General features: G+C 42.3%; 1 protein-coding gene across 2 annotated transcripts; it reads right to left on the reverse strand.

The window, feature by feature from the left end:
• Positions 1-22,107: 22,107 nt before the first annotated feature.
• On the reverse strand, positions 22,108-24,654 carry LOC122538894 (proteoglycan 4-like). 2 transcript variants are annotated; one of them, XM_043673385.1, is made up of 3 exons: positions 24,475-24,654; positions 22,637-24,153; positions 22,108-22,555 (listed from the first exon to the last, which is right to left on the reverse strand). In XM_043673385.1, the coding sequence occupies exons 1-3, from the start codon at positions 24,595-24,597 to the stop codon at positions 22,429-22,431; spliced, it is 1,767 nt and encodes a 588-aa protein (XP_043529320.1). In that variant the 5' UTR covers positions 24,598-24,654; the 3' UTR covers positions 22,108-22,428. The 2 variants fall into 2 exon arrangements, with proteins under 2 accessions (XP_043529320.1, XP_043529319.1); XM_043673384.1 differs by having other exon boundaries at positions 22,108-24,153; positions 24,475-24,653.
• Positions 24,655-25,888: the final 1,234 nt, after the last annotated feature.

The following is a 25,888-nucleotide window of genomic DNA, read 5'->3' on the forward strand; positions in this document are numbered from 1 at the left end:
CGCGGAGAGCCGAAGATGCTCGCGCGTCGAATTATGAAGATTACACGGAAACGCGGACGCTCGCCGTTTCCGGTAACCGCGCGCTCGCCGCCCGATTGAAACGTTCGCACGCGAAGTCGGCGCGCCAGTTAATAATTTTCTGCATACTTCGACGGAGTTTCAGAGGGTTTCAAAGGCTCGAATGTCGGTGGAGTCAAAAATTTCTGCGAAAATCGTGGAAAATAGGAGCCTCGCGTGAAATTATTTCCGTTTCATCAGAACCACGGTATTCGAAACTGTTCTCTGCTTCAGACCGATCGAGATCGAATTGGATTGGCGAAAATTACCATCAGCCGACGTTGCGCGTTTCCGCATCGCGCTTCAGACACCATTTCGGGGGACAGTTAGCTTCGATAATCGAAGAAATATTAGAATCTCTTCAAACATTTCGGATCGTCCTTTCCGGTTCATTCCGCGCGTTTAGCGATTTAGAAATCGAATTTCGTTTCGGTGAAATAATAGTCGGTCGAAGCATTGTAAAAGCATTCGTCGTTTCTATCGGCGTAATTAACACGCGGCGAGTATTTATCGGAAATTTGATAGCCAAATGTTCAGAGTTTCGTGGAAATCCGTATTTTCCTGAAAATGATCGAAGAATTATCCGATTATATTTCGAAGGAGCGTTTCAGTTTCGATTAGTTAGAACCGACGGGAAATTAATTTCAGCGCGTATGAAGATCTTGGCGTGTGACCCCGATCGACGTTGGAAAAATTCGGGTGGGTGCGCGTGGCAATCGCGCGGCTCGGCGTGTAAAGTATTCCGGGTGCTGGTACAATACGGGAAATCCGATGGAATCGATAGAGGCACGTCCGACGGTATTTCACGCGGCAAGACGATAACGCCCGCGCGGGAAAATATTTTAGGGAATCGAGAGATGCACGAGATCCACGGCACTTCGATGTCTATCTTCGATATTAATTCGATGCTCGATTTATTCGAGGGATCGATATCGAGCTCTCGTACGAGGAAATCGCGTTTCGAGACGCCAGCTCGTTTCAGTTTCAGTTTCGGGATCACGAAGATAGATTCTTTACGACGGCAGAGAGAGAGAGAGAGAGAGAGAGAGAGAGAGAGAGAGAGAGAAATATGTCTCTTTCTCTTTCTCGTCCGAAATGGCTGTGATTCGATGCCAAATCGCGGTCGTTGATTCTGAAATTAAGATTTCGCGGACGATTTCACGAGTCGAATTTTTTTTTTTTTTTTTTTTCATACGTGAACGGTCAGGGCAATTTAATCAGTTAAAGTGGCGATCCCCGTTAGTTGGTTCGAATCTCGAGAATTTTCGCTTTCCCTCGCTGTAATGGAACTCTACCGATGCACCGAGACCTTTTCCTTTTTCCTCTTCTCCGCGCTTCGGTTGACGTTTACTACAGCGACTCGTCCGCGTCTGTTATTTAACCTATTTACTCGCGTAGCCGCGTTTCTCGAACTTTTTTTTTTTTTTTTTTTCTTTCACTCGCCGCGTGGCCATTCAACCCTGTTCCGCATCGTTTCCGCTCGCATCTTGAAGCGACGAGGAGAGCACAATTAGGTATTCTGTTCCTGTGAACTAGCCTCACACCAGGAAATTAGGTTGCGCGTCTGAAAAGGGGGAACGCTTCGTGTCGCATCTTTTCATTCCTCGGCATTCTGACGCTCTCTCGAGCTTTTTGTCTCTCGATGCAAGAATCTTTCTCTACACGCGCGGCCAACTCTCCCTCCCACACACACATTCTCTCTCTCTCTCTCTCTCTCTCTCTCTCTCTCTCTCTCTTTCCGTTACTCTGTTTGCATGCATCTTAATTACTCGATGCTTTCACGGTCCGAAGCTAGTCGGTGCGCCGTTTGCAGCGCTGAGTCGCGTACACAGGCGTTGTAGCAACGCGAGCAACCTTCGAATTCTCCGGGCGGGGGAATGCAACGCGATAAATCACTTTTGCCGCGCGACGAAACACAAAACCGAAAGCAACAATTCCGCGCGACACGACAAGCGAGAGAGTTTCGCCTTTGAATATCAATATGCGGCTCGCACTTTTCGCCGCGCTCTGCACGTAGGATTTTTTTTTTCACCCGCGCCGTGTTGTTCCTCGCGCGTGTAGAAATAATTCCGCGGAAGGAAGAACGGCGAGAGAGATGAAAAGAAAGAGGGAAGGACGGAAAGGAGGAAGAAAGAACAGGGCGTGTGCCAGATTTTGTTTTTTTTTTTTCTATGTTAAAATCCAGTGTACGCTTCGAACCGTTTCAATTGTGTTCCCTCGCAATTATACCGCGAGGCTGAAACGTTTTAAAGGGGAAATTGTTAAATTACACATAGAGAGGGAGGGAGAGAGAGAGAGAGAGAAACGTTTAACCCAGTTTTCCACAACGGGCCAAGGAACCTGACTTTTTCTCCTCGATATATAATATGTACATATACATAACACGGAAAAACACGCGATAAGTGACATTTTCTATTTTCTGCCGGGCAGCGGTTTTCGAATTTATTGCAATTGTAGTTTGACCTTTTTATTTGGAAGGCAATAAGTAAATATCTTTTCCTGAGAACAACGTTGCATTTAAAGCTATTTTCTCAGTCTCTCGTCTCTTTGAGAAATTTCGAGACACTACTCGAAGCTTTATAAATATTTGAGGGATGCTATAGCAGTCGATATTATTGTTAATAATCTTGAAGATTGGCCAATTTTGATCGTGACAATAAAATCTACTGATCGACTATTTTCGACGACAATCTCTGTTTTTTTTTTTCCTTCTATTTCTTTAAAATCCGCAGTCTTTTCTGAATTTGTTATACAATTATTGTTCACGTACGTATACTTTAGCTTGTTCCCGACTATTTCTCTCATTTCTGACCTTTTGTAATTCTAAAGACATCATTTACCATACAAGTGAATTCTTCTTGACTCTACAAGATATTAAAAGTTAACTTCGTGAGAAATATTGCGTTAATTCGTTAAAATTTGTCACGTTAATTTCGTGGAAAATATTGCAAACGTAGAAAATTGCGTTGGTCATGGCAAACCTGTGCAACCTTTTCCCAAAAATAACGGTTGACAAACATAACGCTAGCACCCTATATAAAAGGGTCACACCAAGAATTAACACTCACGCGACGCTGTTGCGGCGTAGCATCGAAATCAAAAGATCGACTCGGCGCTGTTTGATCATCCGTGGTACCGTAATATCGGAACCCTCGGAGAGATGCAAAAGGATGCAGAGAGAAAGGTTCAGAAAAACGTTCGAAGGTGAAAGGGCACGCGTGTAATTCGAACGAAACCGCGCGAAACGCCGCGGCGAAAATTGTCGGCATTCGCGTAATATCCCGGCAAATTATAGTCCGCGTCGGAATGGCCGCGTCGTTCCGGCGGCCTCGCGCGCAGCCGCGCCAGTATGCACACAATCTTAAATGCTTTAAGATGGAAATTAAGCGAAGATTGCGCGCATTGTGTAAAGCCACCCGGAGAGCTCTTGAATACATAATAGAACAGTGTCAACACCTGTTTCTGATTACTTTCGCCAATGGTGCTCTTTCCTCCTCCCTCTCTCTCTCTCTCTTTCTCCGTCGCCAAGAAATTTCTTTTCCTTTGCTCCACCGATAAATCGATAATTTTATCCTTTGTACGGCACCGAAATTGCAAACGGTCCCACCTCTCTTCTCCTCTCGAACGTCTCTCGTTTTCTGTGCGATCGAGTTTGATCATTGAACGACATCGAGCATAGCAGAGACACAATTTTCTAGTTAAAAGCAGTTGGCGGAGTTTGTATCGCTCGTTGGAAATTATCTTGTCCATTTGTATATTAAATTAGCTAATCAATTATATATATATATATATATATATATATATATATATATATATATATATTTGGTCTGCAAAGGGACACACGTATTCTTTGTTCTGTGTAGTTAGTTTCTTATAACTTTCTAACGTTACGAGTTTGCGTCACGTCGTTGAAAATTGTTTCATTTATCTGTTTCATAAATTAGCTAATTGATTACACAAGAGTGTAACAATTTGATTTACACGCGTGACATTTTATCGATCATTATCTTATTTTTGTATAATTGGTCTGTTACAACTTTCCAACGTTACGAGTCGCGAAGTTGAAAATTATTATTTCGTTTATTTGTAATTGATTCATGCGAGAGTGTACAGTCTGATTTACAAAGAGACAGACGTAACGATTTATTGATTATTTTCTTGTATTTGTGTAATTCGTCTCTTATAATTTGCTAATGTCACGAGTGATCTCTCGCGACTTCTTAATTGCGAATATCTTAAAAATACATATTGAATGCTTGACACGGGTCTCGCTGCCGATCAAATATAATAACGACACGATTCAGGGAGATCGTTGGAGGATTTCACGTTCGGGAAATCTGAACGCTTCCTCTCATCGACAGCTAATTAGCTAATTACCCAATGATGTTTCTCGAATCGTCGCAAAATTATGTCAATTATCTTCGCTTTTCAGCAAGACAGCATTGTCGGATCATATATCAAGATCATCTAAATTAATTACCTCCGTTTATAATTAGTCTGTGATCTTTTTTTCAACGCGATTTCAAATTTTCGTGAAAATTTTATTGAAGAAACGTGTTCTCTGTATTTTTCCTGTGTTCTCAAAATTCTCACAAATCCGCGATCTATTTGCAAATGTCGATCTATTCGACGAGCAGGATTTGTGACAAGTGAAAAATCGCTGTATATGATAGTAATCGCGAATCAGCGAAAAGAAGATTGCTCGGTTCGACTAATTTGGGATTTTTCCACCTGCAAAAGCGTGCATGCTACTTCTCTCGGATCGCGTGGAAACGGGAACGTGCCGTTTCCATTGTTTCGTTCCTTTCACCAAACGAAATTTCTTTTTTTTTTTCTTTTTTTCTTTTCCGAAGATGCCTCGTTCGATAAACATCGAGGCGGGGGAAAGGCTTGAAACACGGACGGGAACGAGCGTGGGCGCGTAATAACGCGCGCTTGTTGGAAATAATGCCGATCGTTCGGCGAAAGGATTCGCGCGTTCGCAGACTTTCGATACGATCGCAAGTTGTGGATAGGAAAATTAACGGACGGTGGTAATTGGTTGCTAACTGGTTAATCGATAGTTGTCCAAGAGAGCCGTTTGATCGAACGGAGGCAAAGACGGGAACGAGTTCGCGAGGAAATTAACTCAGCGAGGGGAAACTCGGCTAGCTTTTCTGCGAAAATACGCCAAAAGTTGCGACCAGTCGGCTGCACTTTGAGGAAATTTCTCGTTTTTGTTACATCGAAGTATCCGGGAATTTGTCGCGTGAGAACGAGACGGCGTGAATTGATTCGAAGGGACGGAATTTCTTGAAGACAAGAACATTCGTTCGTTCGTTCGACCAGAGAATAATAATTCCTCTTGTGCTTGTATCGAGTGCACACGGTTGCACAGAGTTCTCTCGGTAACAAACGGAAACAGGCTACCGGCTCTCACTTTTTTTTCGAATTCTGCCAATCTTCCCGCGGCTCCAATTAAACCGCAAGCCCTCGCGAGTGGGCAAAAAAAAAAAAAAAAAAAAAAAAAAAAAAAAAGAGAAAAAGAAGGAGAAATAAGAACTCGAGCGATTCCAGTTGTTCTTGAGCGGTGGCAAAACCTCCGCGAGGTTTTTCTCGCGAGATCACCTTCACTCTCGGAGGAATGCTACCGTGCAGTCTCTCCGGTTGCTGTTCGTGGAATCGTGGCGGCGCGGAATTGCCGCGAGACGAGACGAGACGAGACGAGACGAGATGAGAGAGTATCACGATTAGCCGGGTAGGTGAGCGTTCGCGCGCGAGCTCGACAGCCAAGAATCTCGATCGACCAGAGAGAGACAGAGAGAGAGAGAGAGGGAGAGAGAGAGAGAGAGAGAGAGAGAGAGAGAGAAGAAATTACCGGCGGCTAAACAGGCTTTGGCCGTATACGAAAGTGTTAACTGGCCCGGGTAGTCCTTCATCCTGGCGATTTTTATACTGTTCGAGGCGTGTGCGTGTCCAAAGCGGCGAGGCGAGCGAGCGAGCGAGAGAGAGAAGAGGAAGAAGTGCTGGAAGGAGCGAAGATGCTCTCGCCGGGCGAAGAAGAACGCTTCTAGCGCGGCAAATTATTAACAATCAGGCAGGTGTTTGCGCGGTTCTCGCAAGATTTGCTAACGAGCCGGCATTTTCGAGGTGCCGACTCGAGGCATATAATTATATGCTCGCCTCCCTGCTCGTATGCACGCCTCGCGATACAGCCGGTTATCTACAGGGTGTTCCTATTACGTAAATCGATCGCCGGTTCGAATCTCGCAGGTGAACCATTAAGCGATCGTACGTTGGATACGTCCACTGTCGTTCATGAGTGTTTAAACACGAATTTTACATTCGAATTCGTGAAGTATACAGGTTTGCTCTTTGATGTCGTCTCGGCGTCTGTATCTCTTAAACGTTGAAAGCGGAGAATATATTAATTCAAATACGTCGCTCATAGGTCGCCCGAAAGATACCATTAACCACTTGCGCTGGGAACTGATTGCGGACCGTAACGAATGACCAAACCGTATATAATAGTTCGTCGCTTTCTTTTTCTTTCGAACTCGCCTGTATGTTATCACTGGGAAGGAATTATTGAGAAGTGATAAATTTATCATTTGTTTTGCCTGGGTTACATTGAAATACACTCAAAGCTGAGAAAATGTTGCAATTTGGGACAAAAGAGTCTCGACGTGCGTGGCACGTCATTCCAGCGTAAGAGGTTAATTAATAGAAATGAAAACAAAAAAAAAAAAAAAAAAAACTTAATTTTGCAAAGCGCGTATTTGAGATCTGTAGGCAGTACTTTGAAAATTGAGAAATGCCGCATTAAGGTTTCTCCAAACATCACGAACCACTATAAATAACTGCCCGTTTCAATTTAACAATTCGTTTCGGCTCAGTTCTGGGGCGAGAAATAAAGGCGACCGACAATACGAGGGAACGTTCTTTCATTATCAAAATTGAAAATACGAACATGACTCACGAGTATAAAAAAATTAATACGGATACGAATCTTTTAATCGAATTGCTCTGCCAGCTGGCCAGATACTTACGAAGGATACGTCCGTTGGCAGAAGCCAAGTTCTCTCGCGTTTTATCGCCGGACGTCTCGGCTAACGTTACGATCGAGGAATATTTCGTTTATACGTTTCGGTGAATTGATTCGAGATTATTCGTATTCCTCGTGCCACGCAGAGCTTCGCTTCCTGTTTGGAAGGGACTCGATGGGAACTCGCGCGATCGGTTCCTGGGAGCGATCTCATCTGGGACTGATCTACGTGACCAAATTCGACCTCCTCGGCGATTAACGGACAACTTCGACGTTTCTGCTTCTTTGTTCGAAGCGTGCGACACTCGAACTGGATGTCTGTGATTGTTAAATTAAACTCTGGCGACATGATCGAATTCGGTGTGGATATATGAGAGAAATTGGAAATCTGTAAACGTCCAAAGAGCCAGAAAATCGGCGATTCTTCAGAATAGCACATGTTAATTCTCAAACGAATCAGATATTTAATGTAATATCTCGCGAAATGTCGTACAATCGACATGATGAATTTGATACGAAGCGGTTGAAACGAGGCGCTCCGTTAGCTTCTGAAACAATCTTCAGTGTCAGGAATCACCGATACTTTGCGTCCACGAAGGCAACGAAATAATATATTCGTAGATCGTTCACCTAGCAAATTTCGTTTCGGTTCACACGACCACATCCTCCGTCGCCTGACAATGTTTTTTTTCTTTGTCACTTTCCGCCGACAAAAGTCCAAGCAGAGACTTCTGTATCTAGCTGTTAGACCGTGTGTACCAAAGATTGCGGGCAAAATGGGACGCGCAGGCATCGTTTAACTCAGCCACCCTGTAGACGAGGCGGCTGAATGGCCGCGGCGTGAAACCGGTGGGTATGATTACCCACTTTAGTTAACGATCTTCGCAGCCCTGTGGCTGTTCCGAAAGGTCAGAAAGAAAACCGCAAGAAAGAAGCGAGAAGAGAACACCGAGCGGAACGCCGGACCTTCGGGAGTTTCTCTCTCTCTCTTTCTCTCTCTCGCGCGCGCATCCGGCCTGGCCAACACGAGGCCAACGAATTCCGAGACGCAGCAGCGTTTCGTGACGCAACGAGCTTTCGTGATATTCATACGCTACGACAGATGGGTGCTGGATCGAAGGGAGGGGAGTATTTTTGGATACTGCGAGAGTCGAGGAGGATTGAAACAGGATTTGACAAAACAAGATCCTAGCAAACTTTCCGAATAGTTTCCAGAATCTTCGTTTACGTAAACTCTTGTTGTACGAAGGGAGGAATCCCTGCTGTCCGACTCGAAACGACTGTATCTACTTGAGCAAAGATTGATTGAAAGAAAGAAAAATCGCGGCTAGTGGGAAGGATCAACGAAGGATATACGAGCTTATACGAGCCGTTTATTCCTCTGTAAGCTGAGAGACAGAGGGAGAGACTCTTCTGTCTGAATCTACTTACTACCTGTATATGAGCAAATATCGATTGGAAAGGAAACGACTGGGGAGAAGAGTCAGTGATCTCTCTTCTTTTAGAAACTGCTTAGCTTTGTCAGTGTTGCTCGGATTTCGACGAGATTCGAAGGAAAATTTTGTGGAGGAAATTACGGTACCTTCCTCTGCCATTTTTGGGCGACGCAACGGCACAAAGATATTCATAGTATGTATCGTCAAACGCTGTAACACAAAGAGAGGATTTGGATGTGTCCCGTGTCCTTTCCAAGAATCTCCCTGCGGTCCAGACGAGCCAAAAGATAATTAAGCGCGCGCACCCGAAGCACGCACGCGGAGTTGTGCATGATGCCTCGAAAAAGTAAGCCGGCAACACACCGCCATAGTGTTTAATTACACGCTCTCTTTATGCATTTTATCGCGTATACTCTTTGACTTGGCCAGCTACCGCGAGGTTCTCTCTGCTCTGATCCTCTCACGGCCTCCGGGAACACTTTGACTCGGCCACTCTAATTCCGACTGTTCACTTTTTGATCCCCCCACGATTTCTCGTTATCTTGCCGTATCAGTGCCGTATCACGCGCTCTCATCACCCCGTCGAAGAATTCCGCCGGTCAAAATTGTCTATCTAGCCTCTAGCCTATCCCTAAACTAGTCAATTTGTCATTAATTTCTTAATTTCATTAGTACACTATTAATATTCAACTCTCGAGGAATAAAGATCCTAGACGAGGTAATTCATCTCATAATCAAGACACATGTAATGATAAACTTAATACTTAATCCCCGGGAGGCGTGATGTTTAAAACACGCAATTGCAAATTGTAAGAAATATGTATTATTTATGAGAACTATCTTTTGTAGAAGTTTCACAAATAATCTGAATGATAAATAATCAAACCCGTCGATCTCAGATTTCCGTTTTCTACAAATGTTTAAGAGATAAGGACATAATTCTGTTTGAACACATAATTGTATACATCTATTTATTTTAATTATCATGATTAAATTATAATGACTCGTGTGTAGAATACACAGTTGTTCCAGCGTTAATAGATACTTTCATTTGTTCATTTATATTAACAATTTCGTTGGCATATTTATTTTAATTATTATTTAAATTACGACGGCTCATGTGCAGATTTGGTATATTGGTTATATGTGCAGATTTGGTTATTTTGGTAGAACGGTTATTTTAGTGTTGGTAGAATTAATTTTCATTTGTTTATTCACATAATAACAGTTAACTAGGCGAAGTCAAGTACACGTGTAACGCCTGCTGTGAAAGTTAAGGTGCTTAGTAAAAAAGTTATATATTTCTATATAAACACGTATTTGGTGTTTCTATACAATCGCGTTTCTATACTCTACGAGAGATTTATGAAATTAATCGTAGCAAAAAGCAACATCGCTCGCCATATGTGAAACAGCGGACGATTGTCCGTGAAACGACGACAGCCGCACGCTTTTCGTCACGATCTTTGCCCGACACGACTAGATCGCTGACTTTTATGCAAATTGATACTCTTACGGACACATAGCCAAGAGTTACTAATATAGAACGCGTTACCATAAAATTCTCTCGCAACACACCGGCAGCCAAGTTTACTACGCTGAACAAATTTCCCAAGTTCCGGAGGCTGCAGGCGTGTCCGACTTTCAACAGCGACACGGTAAATATCTCGAAGTTTCGCCATTTTTTTCACCTGGTTCCGGAGTAGGAAATTACCGGCTGAAAGTTGACGTTAAACGCCGTGTTACCTTTGCTCGTGTTTGCTCCATCGACGAGGTAAACAGTCGAGAGGGTTGCGACTGCACTCGACCTTCTTGCTTCTCGATCGTCGTTCACCGTCGTTCCGGACGTGACGTCACTCCACTCCGTCGACGGAGAACGGTTCAATTAAGAGAAACGGAAAGAGATCCGTTCGATCGAGCCGCCAGGAGCAAAAGAAGGACGCTGGAAATGTAGGAATAGTTCGACGCGAGAACTAACTGCAAAACCATGTAAATCGAATTTCCAACGAACCGATGCAGCGCGTTTGTGTCGCGGTGAATGATACGACGAATATCGTTGGAAAAAATAAAAAAAAGCGTAATTAACCACTCGCCCGTCGTTTATAATAAACAGTTTATTAATATTTAACCCTTTTCCCCCGACACACGTTTCTTCGTATCATCTATCAGCAATTTATTTACGAAGTATCGTCACTTCGAATGAAATGATGTAGCACTGGAAATAATTATTCGTTAAATAATAATTGAAAATAATTATTATAGGTAATAATTGGAAATAATTATTACCATCGTTCAAATGATATTTAACACGAATATTTCCAATTGATTTGTATATTTCCAATATGTGATATCGTTTAAATTTGAAACAATCATCAACGTGCATTGCGGGTGCTGGAGCAAGTATAATATAGAATCAATGATACATAGTTGCAATCTCTGGAAAATTAATGTTTTTTAAAACATTCGTCTAATTTGTGTGAATAATTCCGAATTATGTGAATTATTCATTGACTCATTTAGGACTGTCCTAAAAGAAATTTCTTCTTCTAAAATTCTTTTGTTCTTCTTATGTTCGTTGTTATTGCAGCTTTCATTGTCTGTTCAGATATTGTGCTATTACACAACGCCAAATGTTCATTATAATTACCAGCAAATTACAAAAAGAGGAAGTCCGAGCTGTTGGCTAGATTATGTACATCCCCTCAGAAGGGGCAGTCGAGTGCAAAGGGTTAAGTAATTAGAAAGAAAACTGAATCAGTCTAAACACGGCGATGACAAAGAGATGTCAAGACCTGCACGCTATCACGACTCTCTAAACCTTCGTCTTCGCACATTCACATGCACACATATCACCAAGCTCTCATATTTTACGTCTTGAGACTTGGCCGGTTAAAACAAACAGTCCGAAACCTGACGACAAACACATGGGGCACGCAGCAGGCGACAATTTTCTCGCTCTTAGAACACACAGAAAAGAATTTCAAGCAATAAGGTTTTCTCACCCTACACGATCTTCTTTCTTTCGACCGATCTTTATCTGAAAATTCTTTCGATACGATCTTTATCTGAAAATGTGAATATCGTTCTTACACGCGAGATCAACGTCCTTCGTCGAGGAGGCTAATTTCTGTTTCTCGAAGAAACAAAATGTTTGGAACGTTGAAAAGCAAGGCTGTTGGGAGAGAGATGATTTGGGATGAAGGAAATAACGAGTGGCGGTCCCTTTCGAAAAGTGCCGGAGGCAAAAAGTTGAAAAGTCGCGTAAGATTCCATCGGGAAGTAGCAACTTTTTTATTACGGTTGCCGCCTGCTCCCCAGACGACGTAAGTTCTCGCCGCGATAAAGAAAAACTCGGGCTGGTCTGGCCGCTCACGACACGCGTGGAAAATTTGAGGGTTACTTTTTTGATGAAAGAGTGTTATTGCTGGATGTTATGGTTCGAGGGGCGAAATATCTCGAGAACTATAACTATTGAGAAAATTTCCCATCCTTCGTTTGGAAGATTAAGAACGTTTAGAACAGTATCACGTTGAACCGTACCTTTTTAAAAAAAAAATTTACGATATATTAAATTGAATATGATAGACTCCTGTATGCCTAAAACGAATGTCCCACGACTTGTGGCCAACTAATTGATTCTACGTGTAAAAATGTTTCGAAAAGAACGAATAAAACTTGTCAACTATACTTGAGCTTTCCATACAACCGTAGAATAATCGACACGAGGCGTCGTTGTATATATTGAAGAGCGCAAGTTGAATTTCCACGTGGAATCTCACATGATTTGAGTTCAACTCGACAGAGATTTAAATCAGATTAGTTTCTATAAATTATTTATACGAAAAGATTATCATTTATAATTAAAAATCACCCGAGTATTCTGCTTCTTTGTTTAAAACCAATAATCTTTCGGTTGAGATCAGTTAGCTTTGGTTGAAGATTTTCTCAATTTTTGTCAAAATTCCCATAAAAAGTTTTTCATGATTTGCCGAAATTATTTCGCGAGACAATCGATTTTCTCGCAGGCGTGACGTGTTTCTTTCCGATGACGTATCGCCTGCGAAGGATGGTGGCAGGCGCGGAAGTTGACGGAATTACACGACACTACGCTCGATCTCCGTCGTATTTCAAAGTACATACGCGACAGCGAGTGTGCAAAACGCATGCATGCTCGTAAGCGTGAAATTACGCGCGCTATCTAGGACAGGATCGAGGCTCTCGCGATCAGCCAGCGAGGTCACGAGCCAAAAACCCTTACTTTGGAATTTCCTAAGTGACAGCGGTGGCACAATTAGCGTAATGAAGTGCCCAGGATCCAGCCACCGGAATCGGCGGTTGCCTCCCCGGGACATATATACAGGGTGTTTCGTAACTTGTGGGACCCACTTCGGGAGCTGATTGCACGTCTAAAAATAATGAAAAAATGTCATATAAATATATGTCCTATCTGTCTTCGTTTGTGAGATATAATGAATTTTATAAACAGAGAAAACTCTAGTAAGCTAGTTTTACCATACCAGGGATGGTATGTTCAATTTTCCTAATAATCATAATTGGGACGAAGAGAACCCACATGTTATTGTGCATTCAAGACATCAACACCAGTTTAGTTGAAACATATGGGCAGGAATAATTGATAAATTTTTCATTGGACCGTTTTTTCTTGATAGGAAACTAACAGGCACAAAGTACGTCGATTTTTTGAGCACGCGTTTATACGAAATATTAGAGGAAGTTCCAGTCGATATTAAATTATTCGTATGCTCCGCCGCATTTTAGCCGAGTGGCTAGGCAATTTTTAAATCAACACTGTGCAAATAAATGGATTGATCGTGGAGGTCCTGTTGCATGGCCTGCTCGTTCTCCGGATTTGAATCCATTAGATTTTCATTTGTGGGGACATTTAAAATCTATTGTATATGCAACGTCGATTGAACATGCTGAAATACTACGAAATAGAACAGAGTACAATCAACTCTCGAAGTGGGTCCCACATGTTACGAAACACCCTGTATATACATTGCAATCGATCCGTTCCTTGGATATTATCACGCGAACGATCGATCCTCCCTTCACATACGGTCGGACGAACGATACTCTTAGCTTGAAATATTCAGCTCGTGCGGGTGGCCTGAAAAAATATGAGGATTGATGGATCTGAGGGATATGACAGGAAAGAGAAGGGGTGAATATGATTAACGCAAGACTCTTTTGACGATTGATTTTTGGACCAAAGGTTGCTCGCTTTCTAAAAGTCTTCTCAATAAAATGAAATAGATCGTTTCTAGCAAGATGAAACGCCGCGAAGTTGAGATTTGATCAGTGTCTATATATCTCGCAGAATAATCAGAATTTTGTTTGATATTTGTTTCACGATCGTCCAAAAGATTCTTCATACTTCGTTCAATGTTATTGGACTTGCTCGTGTCTCAAACCAGCGAAAGATCGGACGATTTATCGGACGATTGAAATACAATGGAATGCATCGGATACACCAGATCAATTAATTAATAGATCCAATTTCGAGGCCTCGTTTCCATGTAACGAAATCCACCTGACAACCCGTCTGCGAATCGTCACGCTCCATTAACATTTCACGACCGGTAGAGTCGGTTCGCTGAAAAAGGAGCGGAACCCGAGGAAGCTCGTTCGCCAAGTCGGTTTGCACGCAGGATCCCTTCCGGGTCTCTCTTTCAGCTGGCTCCGCAGCCGAAGACTTTGAATGATAAATGTCTCTCTGGCGCGGCTTGCGTGCCGCGGCCCGGATGCTCGCTCGTGTATACGCGTGTACATTTATTAGATGAGATTTATGCCGTTAAAGTATGGAATCGGTAAACGGATCGGCGAATGCCATTGCCGCGAACGGACGGGGAGCTTTCAATGGGGGAGCTTTTCGAAGAAAGGCCGCGCGCGGGCCCTCCTTCTCCTCCTCGATATCTCGCGCTCTGCTCTTTTAATACTTTGTGGTAGCTGCGACGTCGCGCGAGCATTTACATCGAATACCTTGGCGGCCCCGCGCGTTCGTATTCCCCGCGAACGAGAAAAAGAAAGAGGCGCTCGCACGCCTAGGATTTTTTTTCCACGGAGCATCGAGGCCCGAGGTCGTTGAATCGAACATTCCCGTCCGAATCGATTCGCTTCTCCGCAGAGCAAGAAGTTGCGACTCGTCGAGCTCTAAATTTCACCTAAAATTACTAAATTTAACGTAACAATTATTTCTACTGTGATAAAATTTATAAATTACTAACTCGTAATACAAGTTTCTCCGCTATTCCTGGCACTTTGATTTATCATTATTAATTTTAATTCCCCTTTTTTATAATTCTAATATATTGTAATATAATATTCTAATCTTCATTAAATTATGTAGAATTTTTTTATTAATTTTATTATATATATATATATTTATATATATATAAAATATTAATTTAATTAATAATTTTACCATAATTATACTCACTTAATAATTACGATTGGTTATCACTTAATATAATATTTTAATCTTCATTAAATTATGTAGAATTTTTTTATTAATTTTATTATATATATATATATAAAATATTAATTTAATTAATAATTTTACCATAATTATACTCGTGAATTACTTAATAATTACGATTGATATAATTACGTTTTATTTCGTACTAACAGTAAGAATGATTGACGTTACGAAATGAAAAATACAGATCTTGGAAGGTTTTGTCAAAAAGTGGGTAATTAAACCTATATTTTATTTCATTTCTTTTTTTTTTTAATATATTTACCCATTCCGATAATTCGTATTCGTACAAATTTCTAAAGCGATATTCCGAATCATCGTTCCGCGCAAAATTAACTACTCCCGCTTTACTTAAAAATTTCATTGATCCTAAAATATAACAAAAACAATGTTTCATAATTGTCGCAATGGAATTTTATTTTTCATTTTCTACCGATCCGTAAATTGTTCGTTTAAATCACATTACGCACACTGTATAAATTTCGTACAGAAATATTGTTGATAACTGTTGAACGGACAGACGCAACGAAAATTACACAATAAGACCGAGCGACGGTTCCAATAATCGTTTCGATTCAAAACGACCAAGCGTCCGGCGACTTGCGAGCGAGAACGTTCAATTAAAGGGCAGGGAAGGTGGAGGCGGAAACAGAAATCGGAAGTAAAAGTAAACGCGTTACGTGTCAATTAAACGATACGATCTCATCGTCGGGACACAAGGTTTTTGCCCCCTTGGCTCGCGCGTTACGCGACCGGCAATTAATCCCGGCGATCGGACAACGTTTCGTATAATTTTATCATTACATCCGACTTGACGCGTGCACGGGCACGAGACTGATTCGACGATAATAATTAAAATCTCTCGGATCAGCGAACCGTGCGACCGGCAGGCCGAACCCGAAGCAGCACGGCCAGCGTGTCCCGTTTTATCCGACGCGATTCCCAGGGAGACCTCGCCGCCGTAAAATTTCGTTACCGATCGCCGACGCTTTTTCACGGCAACGAGATAGACGAAGAACGATCCGGGGAGAACTGGCTAATATTAACAATGTTCAGCCGAACGGGATTTCTCGCGTTAACGTATTCTCCATCCCCCTTTTTTCTCTCTTCTTCTGACGAAATGATCGAAACTTTTCCTAGCGCGAAGCGTTAGAGCTTTGTGACACTGGGTCGTGACACAAATTCGTATAATGGTTTTACGTACGCTTGTGTGTGTGTGTATATCGTACGCATATCTGCATTCGCCAAGTTTAATCGTTTTAGTACTCCAGGGACTGTCTTAACGCGTTGATCGCCGCGTCACATGTGGATGACGATATCTTATTTTTATATTGGAAAATAATGCAACAATATTTAGTAGAAAGGTGAGTTCTTAATAGCGTGTTACTTGTAAATTAAGCAAATTAAATTGTCAAACAGCAACATGGTGAACTATTTTTATTTACTACTACTATACATAGAAGTAGATAATATTGCAATATTTGTTAAAATATTGGAGAATATTTTAAACAAAACTAAACAAGCTAAGATTGAGAGACCTCGTAAATTCTCTAAATGGTTTGCACTTGAGAGGTAAAAAATTTGATAAGCTAACGCCGAAATAAATGTAACAAAACGAATGAAGAACAGAAACGAAAAAGAAGAACAGAAAAACAAAAGAATAAAAAGCAAAATCTTGAAAGAGAAAAGCACGAAAACAACAGAATGTCTAAAGAGTAAATTTGTGATCGCGGTAAGCCTGAATTCGTAGTTCCTACCCGACTTGCACTCGAGATCAACACATATATGCGTATTATGTAAACAGAAAATTGTAATTGGACATTTTACAAATCTAATTGAATTTGTCAAAACTGCGTCAGTTCTAAAATATCGACGATTCCTCGTGTTATTTATGTTCGAAAGAGAAACATCATCGAGCGAGGAGAAGAGTTGTTGGTGGAAAGAAAAATATAAAATACGTGGAAATTATAACGAATATTATGTAGAAAGATCGCGAGAGGGCATTGAGAATGACGAGTGATATATGCAAATCGAAATGTACAAAGAAAGAAATGAAAAAAAAAAAAGAATCTGCTTTTCCCCGTATAACAAAGGAAAATAAACGCGTACAGAAGAGAAATTCGCGCGTCGAAGCGTCGCGCGATTGCCTGAAATCCGTCCCGATAACGGCATTATCTACGGCTCGTTTAATTAAACGATCCGATAGGGCCGTGGAACGGAAAAGCTCGCACGATTTCCCGGAAATTAAAATAAACACGCCGACTCGGTGTGTCTCGCGCTCCGTCCACGAGAACGTTTGGCAAATGAATTTTCGATTCACCGACCAGATCCATAGATCCGACTCCTCGAAACGAGGAAGAGGGGGAGGGCGAAAGAAAATAGAAAAATCAGAGCGGGACAACATACCCGAGAGCGAAGCGCCGTTCTTTGCCACTGAAATCAGCAATAACGGAGATCGAAAATAGAAAACTTCAGATAACAAATTTTTCGATCCTCCTCCGACTTGCGATTTTGTTGTTCGAAGTTCAAATTGAATTTTATTATTGTCCAGCGCAGAAAATACACCACGAATAAACATAAATCCTTCTCACACTGACAATCTGAAGGATAAAGAAGCAGTTCTAAAATTAATACATTTTCTTATAATAAATTGTAAGATTTGGCTCCGAGTCGCTAATAATCCACACAAGTAGTTGATATGATTAAAAAATAATGAAAGTAAAAAGAGAATTTCGAAAATTTTAAGAAACTTGAAAATGAAAGAAATTAAGATAATTATTCCTTCTTTTCTGTTGGTAAGGCTAAGAACGCCTAAGAACCAGTCATACCAAGCTGACACATGAACACAAACTCAAAAAAACTACACCACCTGCACTCATTGCAATAACCATCCACTAACAATAACCCACATACTGCACGAATGTCACACCACAGAAATCCAAAGACAGAAATACGGAATCAACGCAAACATAAACCTGACTTCTCAAAATGACATACAAAGAGTANCATATCTAATGGCACCGTCGTCGCTAATGACCTCGCTGTCGATGCGACATTAAAGAAAAATAGAAGAAGAAGAAGAAGAAGAAGAAAGAAATTGAAAAATATTTCGAACGTTCGCTTTATATTTTTAATCGTTTGAAACCTACAGTTTTCTAAAAATTTCGAAAAGTTTCGAGTATTACGAGTATAGAAATCCCAAAAATTTCTCTACAAAACTCCAAAGATTTCTTCAAGACTTCTCATCGATACAAGTTCTATAATTCTCCGAAAGATGAATTGAAGATTTCGATTCCTTTCGAAATTGAGTGATAAATGAAACTGCCCGGTCTTTGGTAGATTAGTGTGAAAAATTCCGAGAACTCTGCCAGTCCCACTGGGGAATTATGAATTAGGGAAAGAAACGATGCGTCTAAGAACACGAGGATTTCCTGTTCTACGGTGAAATTACAAGCTACATGGGGCGCGAAGGAAACGAATCGTGGGCTGCTTTGCATGCCAGCGACGAACCACCGATACGAGGCATCCGCGAAGGAAATAACTCGGGGTGTGTCGACGTCGATAAAAGTTCCGTGCCGGGCATTTTAACGCGTCACAAATATGACGGTTGTACGAGTCGAATTGTACGTTCGACACCGAACGGGAAGAGAAAAGAGCACAGTGACAGATGTTGAGACTTTGATCGCTCAAGGTTGCCGACTTGTAAGGGGTACCGCGAGTCACGGTCGTTCCACCTGTCTAATTTTTACCGCGTGCACGTCGCTGAAATTACACTGCCTGTGTCTTTCACGTGTCTGTATCTTGCTGTATCGCGATTTCTGCGGAACGTCGACATTTTTCGGAAACGTCGAGGAAAAAGAGATACGATTGATACGACGAACTGATTGAGAAAGCGAGAATTTTTTTCTCAGCGAGGAATAAAGAAATTGGAGATAAGATAAAAGTAATATTCTCATCGATGGAACTTTTTACTTTTCCAATCTTATGATTAGACCGGGTGATTTCGTAGCTGTCTACAAGCAACCAGAAGATACTTCGACGATTAAGCTATCGTGTACGACGATGTGTAATTTCGTAATCGAAAAGCAAAAGTCTGATTTCAAATCGATATCACGCAGCGAGGTAACGCAAAGCGAGAAATCTAGAAGTGTAATAGAGCATCGATGCTCCGTTACGATCAATCTCGTGTCAAAATCAAAGTAAAATCTGACTCGATGATCGACGAAGCGATGAAATCGCGCCAATGAGTTGCGAAAAATTCGTTATCAAGTCCGTAATCATAGCGAACATTTAGTGGCATTGATAACTGACAGAAGTCGTTGGATCACATGATTACACTTTCGACAGTGACACGACAGTTTACAGCTTCTTGAAAAAAATACACAGCCTCTTGTTCTTCGTGAGGTTTGCAATTCACGAACGAAAGCGTATAGTAGACTATGGATCTTTTATTAGCAGAAATGAAATAATTGAAATCGTAGAAACTAGAAACGGATTGCACCGAAACAAATGTGCAGAAATTACAAGAAATCCACGCAGCTACGTGGAACAATTTTCTGTCGATAGATAGGCCCTACATTCTCCGTCGTATATTCTTCGAAATTAATCGGTGTTCAACACCCTGAAACGCAAACGATCCGTTTCCACGAATTGAACTTTCATAAATTCGTCCCCGAGAGCCGTTTAATCGTCCGCGGGCTGATCTAGAAAAATAGACAAGAGACGCGAAGGAGTGGGGGGAGAGGGGGGGGGGCGGAGAGGAGAAACGAAAAGAAACGAAGAGTAATCGCGATGCAGCGATTTTCCAGTCGATCGGTTCCTCCTTTGTATTGACTTTCTCCGATCGTGGATGCGCCGGAATAAAACCGGAGGAGAGCGTTCGATTCCGCTCGACTCCGCGCCGGCCATTATTACAGGCTTTTGGGTCCAATAACTCTTCGACTCTCACTTGTTGCTGTGCCGTTGCGGCGTCGCGATGCCCTTCGCCATCGCGATTCCCTTTTTCTTCCTCTCTCTCTCTCTCTCTATCTCTCTCTCTCTGTCTCTCTCTCTCTCTCTGTCTCTCTTTCTCTTCTCTTCTCTTTTCCACTCCTTGTTCGTTCCTCTCTCACGACGATTTTTCATCGTCGAACGAACAACGAAGAGGAAGGGCGAAGGGGGGGGGGGGAGAATCGATCGGATTCCGGATCCCGGTTGGTAACCGGAGAAAACCGGATGTTGGACGCGGGACCCGGGCCGAGTGAAATTCGCGGGCCGGGGCCCTTTAATCTCGCCGTCCTTGGCCGCTCGGAAATGAAAGTTTACGAGTGGAGGTTCTCTCCCCCGCTGAGTTATATGAAGCTGCCGGCTCGCGCGACGTAATAACCACCCTGTAATCCCCCGCGATCCTGTTTTTCCGGCTGCTTCCTGTTCTGCCTCTCCATAGGCGGGAGAACCGCGGCGGCGGCGCGCCGAAGTTTCGACCCAGGGAAACGGCCCCGGGATTAACGTTGAACGCTTGAAAAATAGTCGCCGGAGTTTCGGTACTCGCGGCGCGTCAGCACTCTGGTTGTAATTATTTTCTCCGGCGTGTCTTTCTAATCTGCCTACAGCCATCTGCTTCTCGTTCCGCAATATTCCGCGACATACACGCGCGGTCCCACATACGCGCGAGTGGATCGAGCGGTCTATTTTTTTTTCTTTTTATTAATTTCGTTTCTTTCTTCTTCGATATTTCATAATGTTCAGCATAATTTTAAAAACGCTGACAAAGTCTACAATTTTCGTTCAGTCTTTGATGTATTGAAGATTAATTTACTAGATTTATCTTTGCGCATACGTAGATTTTTACGCGTGAAAAATTTTTGGTTGCGAAAGTATAAAATTCATGGAAGTACGAGTGAATTCGTATGGACACCCACAGTCCGTTAATTACTATTTGCTACTTAAACTTCGTACAAACAGCGTCGTAACATTCGTAATGGTAACAAACCTATTGTGGATTAAAAGTTTCGCCTTCGATCCCGATTCGAGCCGTAAAATTCAATCTCTCCCTTACACCGAACCCTCAAAAATATAGAAACACTTTTGCCGGAGCTGGTGAATCATTGATTCCGAATCGTTTCTCTCCAATCAAAATCGAACGAACACTTTACGCCGGTGGAGAGTTCGATGGATGGCGATATTTATCGAGGATGGTTGGGAGAAGGCCATGACTCCTGCTGAAATATTTAACAAAAAAAGACGAGCCGATATCGCGGGCGAATTAATGTTTCAAAAGAACCGATTAGGCGGCCGATTGATCGCGGCCGTAAACGTCATGAAAATTCCAGACGGGCCGGTCAGCTTTCCACCTCTCGCAACCGTCCATACAAATCCGATTTTACCAAATTGAAGTGGATACAATTTTCACGAACGTGGCCGCGTTCTTGAAATCCACGTTGCGAGAACGCTTCACGTGAACGCGGACCTTGTACAAGACAGAGACACGATGGAAAGAAATAGGAAAACGACTAAGCAAGCTACACCGGATGATGAAGCGAATCAAGTAACACAGCAGTGGCTTACGTGCGATGCAGCCTTAAAGCATCCGGGGCCAGGGTCTCTAGAAGCGAGCATTTCCTGGAAATGCGTTAGCGAACGAATCGTCTGTGCTTCGAATTTCCAAGCGACGCCGAATTACATCCCTCCCGTCACGGAATCAATGGTAGCCGAGGAAATAACGTAAACGATGACGACGACGCACGGGAAAAGGGCCGACGTTGCTCTCCCGTTTACCAGCTCGCCCGTGGGAATTTTAATTTATTCCACCGGAGGAACGGCGGAACGTTGAGGCGAAAGGACAACTAAACAGCTGTCTTCCTAACTGCGTGGCAATTGCTCGAGATTGAGAAAACTCTACAAATGTTTCAACGAATGTGTCGCAGAAAATGCACTTTATCGTGAAAGTATTAAGAAGATAGGATTGGTCGAAGAATAAAATTCGAGAGAAGGGTCGATCTCTTACCGTCTCAACGAATTTCACGTCAGCATCAGAGACCAAATGTTGTCCAATGAGAGGTTGCTTTCTAGTAACTGTAATAATGAAGTTTGGTGTAAAATACTACGATAGATTGATGGAATAATTATAATTTATTTAAGGAATGTCGATTGATAGAATGGATTAAATAATTGTACGGCTTGTAAGGTATATCACGGCGTTCAAACTTGATGTGTTGTGACACAGCTGCTAGATCGTTGATAAAAAGATGATCACACTATACATATTTTTTTTCATGAGATATTAACGTATTTGACGTCCAGAGGCTAAACAAAATATGATTTTCAATCGACTGCTCGTGAATCGTCGCAGACGATTCACACTACCCCGGACGTAGATATGTAGAAACGTAATAAACTAATTGTTAACTCTCATTATCGTGTTAGAATCCAACTTAGGACCATTTCCACCATGCTGGAACGATCGGGGTTGACGGTTGCTCAATTTCATCTGTCTCAGTCCACACTGGTGGCCAGGTGTTTTCTTCGCTAGTTGTTGCTACGGTGCTACTTGTTGGTTCACTGGAAGTAGATGCTGGTTCGCTGGCAGTCGATGCTGGTTTGCTGGGAGTAGATGCTGGTTCACTGGGAGTCGATGCTGGTTCACTGGGAGTAGATGCTGGTTCACTGGGAGTAGATGCTGGTTCGCTAGGAGTAGATGCTGGTTCGCTGGGAGTAGATGCTGGTTCACTGGGAGTAGATACTGGTTCACTGGCAGTTGATGCTGGTTCGCTTGGAGTAGATGCTGGTTCACTGGCAGTTGATGCTGGTTCGCTTGGAGTAGATGCTGGTTCGCTTGGAGTAGATGTTGGTTCACTCGGAGTGGATGCTGGTTCACTGGAAGTAGATGCTGGTTCACTGGGAGTAGATGCTGGTTCGCTTGGAGTAGATGTTGGTTCACTCGGAGTGGATGCTGGTTCACTGGGAGTAGATGCTGGTTCGCTGGGAGTAGATGCTGGTTCGCTGGGAGTAGATGCTGGTTCACTGGGAGTAGATGCTGGTTCGCTGGGAGTAGATGCTGGTTCGCTTGGAGTAGATGCTGGTTCGCTGGGAGTAGATGCTGGTTCGCTGGAAGTAGATGTTGGTTCACTCGGAGTGGATGCTGGTTCACTGGGAGTAGATGTTGGTTCACTCGGAGTAGATGCTGGTTCGCTGGAAGTAGATGCTGGTTCGCTTGGAGTAGATGCTGGTTCGCTGGGAGTAGATGCTGGTTCGCTGGGAGTAGATGCTGGTTCGCTTGGAGTAGATGCTGGTTCGCTTGGAGTAGATGTTGGTTCACTCGGAGTGGATGCTGGTTCACTGGGAGTAGATGCTGGTTCACTGGGAGTAGATGCTGGTTCGCTGGGAGTAGATGCTGGTTCGCTGGAAGTAGATGCTGGTTCGCTGGGAGTAGATGTTGGTTCACTCGGAGTGGATGCTGGTTCACTGGGAGTAGATGCTGGTTCGCTGGGAGTAGATGCTGGTTCACTGGGAGTAGATGCTGGTTCGCTTGTAGTAGATGCTGGTTCGCTTGGAGTAGATGCTGGTTCGCTGGGAGTAGATGCTGGTTCACTGGGAGTAGATGCTGGTTCGCTTGGAGTAGATGCTGGTTCGCTGGGAGTAGATGCTGGTTCACTGGGAGTAGATGCTGGTTCACTGGGGGTAGATGCTGGTTCGCTTGGAGTAGATGCTGGTTCGCTGGGAGTAGATGCTGGTTCGCTCGGAGTAGATGCTGGTTCGCTTGGAGTAGATGCTGGTTCACTTGGAGTAGATGCTGGTTCACTGGGAGTAGATGCTGGTTCACTGGGAGTAGATGCTGGTTCGCTTGGAGTAGATGCTGGTTCGCTGGGAGTAGATGCTGGTTCGCTGGGAGTAGTTACCACTGGTTCAGTAGAAGTAGGTGATTCGACAGTAGTTTCGGCATCTCTAGGAACAGCGTATACGTAGACTCTCGCCAGAAGAATCCAACCTGGCTTAGCAACAGCCAGTAGGACGACGGATTGTTGCCCGAGGTAACCTCTCACAAGTTTGACGTTTATTGCTTTCGAATTCAGACTAATTGCCCTGATGGAGGAGATTTCATAACCGGCTGGTGCAGTTGCGTTAATGGTCATTATCTGTTTGACACCTGGCACTGGCGGCTGCGAATGAGAATATGTATATTGTCAATACAGTTTCTTGAAATTTCTTAAAATCATAGAATTCAAATTGAAGCACAATGAGCAAATGTCAATCGAATTTCTTGGACTCGAGTATTGAAAGACAGAGTCTTGCAGATGTAAACTGATTGAGAAATGTTGCAAATCAAGCGAGCCAGTGCAACGTTGGTTAAAAAACCAGAAGCGTTTTGATTTCGAAGCTCTCATCTCGATTTGAATTCACTTAACTAGTGAAAATACAATCGAACGATATCTATTCAATGGGAATTGATGGTAACAATGCCACGATCGTTGGCTACTCACCTTGAAGACGAGTCGATCGTCTATGAGCACGTCGTTAGGTGAACGTTTGCCAAGAATCAAGTTACGACCCCATGAGGAGGCAATCAGCGACAGACAGACCAACAGAAGAACGTAGCCACGCATATTGAACGTCCTGGATGGTGCCCGATTGGAACAACTTCTCAAATCTACCTTGCAATTAGCTGTGATACCATATATAGCTTTTCGTTATCAACAGCCGGAGACAGTTTCTTGTAGATCGAATGATTATATCAACTCGAAAATAGCTATCTCTCAATGGTAACAATAACTTACGTAACGATGTTTGCCTTTCATTTTTTCATCGCACATTTCGCGCGAGTATGACTAATACGTAATACGTAAAAGAGTGTTTTTTCTTCTTCCGTTGTATTCTGTGATGCTGCTTTCATGCAAGATGCGTGAAAGATAGCAATATAGCTAATATATTATTTTTCTTTCTTTTTTTTTTTTTTTTTTTTGAGAAAAAAAGAAAAATTTTCATAGAAATGGAATAGAAAATTTTATCCTCCTTCGCTGCACTTCTTTTTTTTTTATTTCGTCTAAAGTACCCTAAAATTAAAAACACGAATTTGTCTGTACTTACACGTCTATTTTTTTTTTATGATATATTTAATTGAGATTCAGCTTTGTCTAATTACTGTCGCTGAAATAATTTGCAATAGAAAGACAGTTGAATTTGTACACGGTATCACGATTCTTATCTGCGAGGACAAATACGGAGAATCATGAACTCACTGGAATGTCTAATTACAGCTGATAACGAATCGCTGCATGTTGCAATAAATGAAATAATTTATAATCTTTTATGACGTCGAAAGATAGCCAAGTCGCGCGTGTTGCTTATCGTGGTATCGAAAAAGAAGAAGAAAGAAATAATACAAACTGCAAAACAATATTTGATATTACGAGAAACGTATCTGAGTTGAAGGAAATATTTCGAAATTTCTGAGGTTCAACATGCAATTGTAAATAGAAGCTTGATAAAATATTGATTTACCGATACGGCAGCAATAAAACGATGCACATTTCGTTTATCCTGATTCGCTACTTCTCGCGATAATCGACTTCCGTAGAAAAAGCTAAAAACTGGAATTGAATCAAATACTCGTAATAAAAGAAACGAAAGAATAGTTCGCTTGTTATGAAACTTCTATTTACTCAATACTTAAAAATTTAAATTTAAACTGCATAATTGCATATAAATTCCGGGATAATTTGTCTTAGATTTCTCCAGAAGAATCTTCTCACTTGCAGGAAACAGAAACTCTTTATAGCTCCGATACGGTATATTTAAATGAAATTTTTTTCAAGAATCAAATTTTGTTTGTCGAAACGAGAACGAACGTACCTAAAAACATCCCAAGTTCGAAAATCGATCAGCGTGAACGTGTTT

Source organism: Frieseomelitta varia, unplaced genomic scaffold (genome assembly GCF_011392965.1).
Source record: "Frieseomelitta varia isolate USP_RPSP 00005682 unplaced genomic scaffold, Fvar_1.2 scaffold_182, whole genome shotgun sequence".
Classification (NCBI taxonomy): Eukaryota; Metazoa; Arthropoda; class Insecta; order Hymenoptera; family Apidae; genus Frieseomelitta; species Frieseomelitta varia.

Coding starts and splice junctions, on each gene's coding strand:
- LOC122538894 (XM_043673384.1), bottom strand. CDS start 24,597: ATGCGTGGCTACGTTCTTCTGTTGGTCTGTCTGTCGCTGATTGCCTCC. Junction 24,154..24,474: donor ACGATCGACTCGTCTTCAAG/GTGAGTAGCCAA, acceptor TCTCATTCGCAG/CCGCCAGTGCCAGGTGTCAA.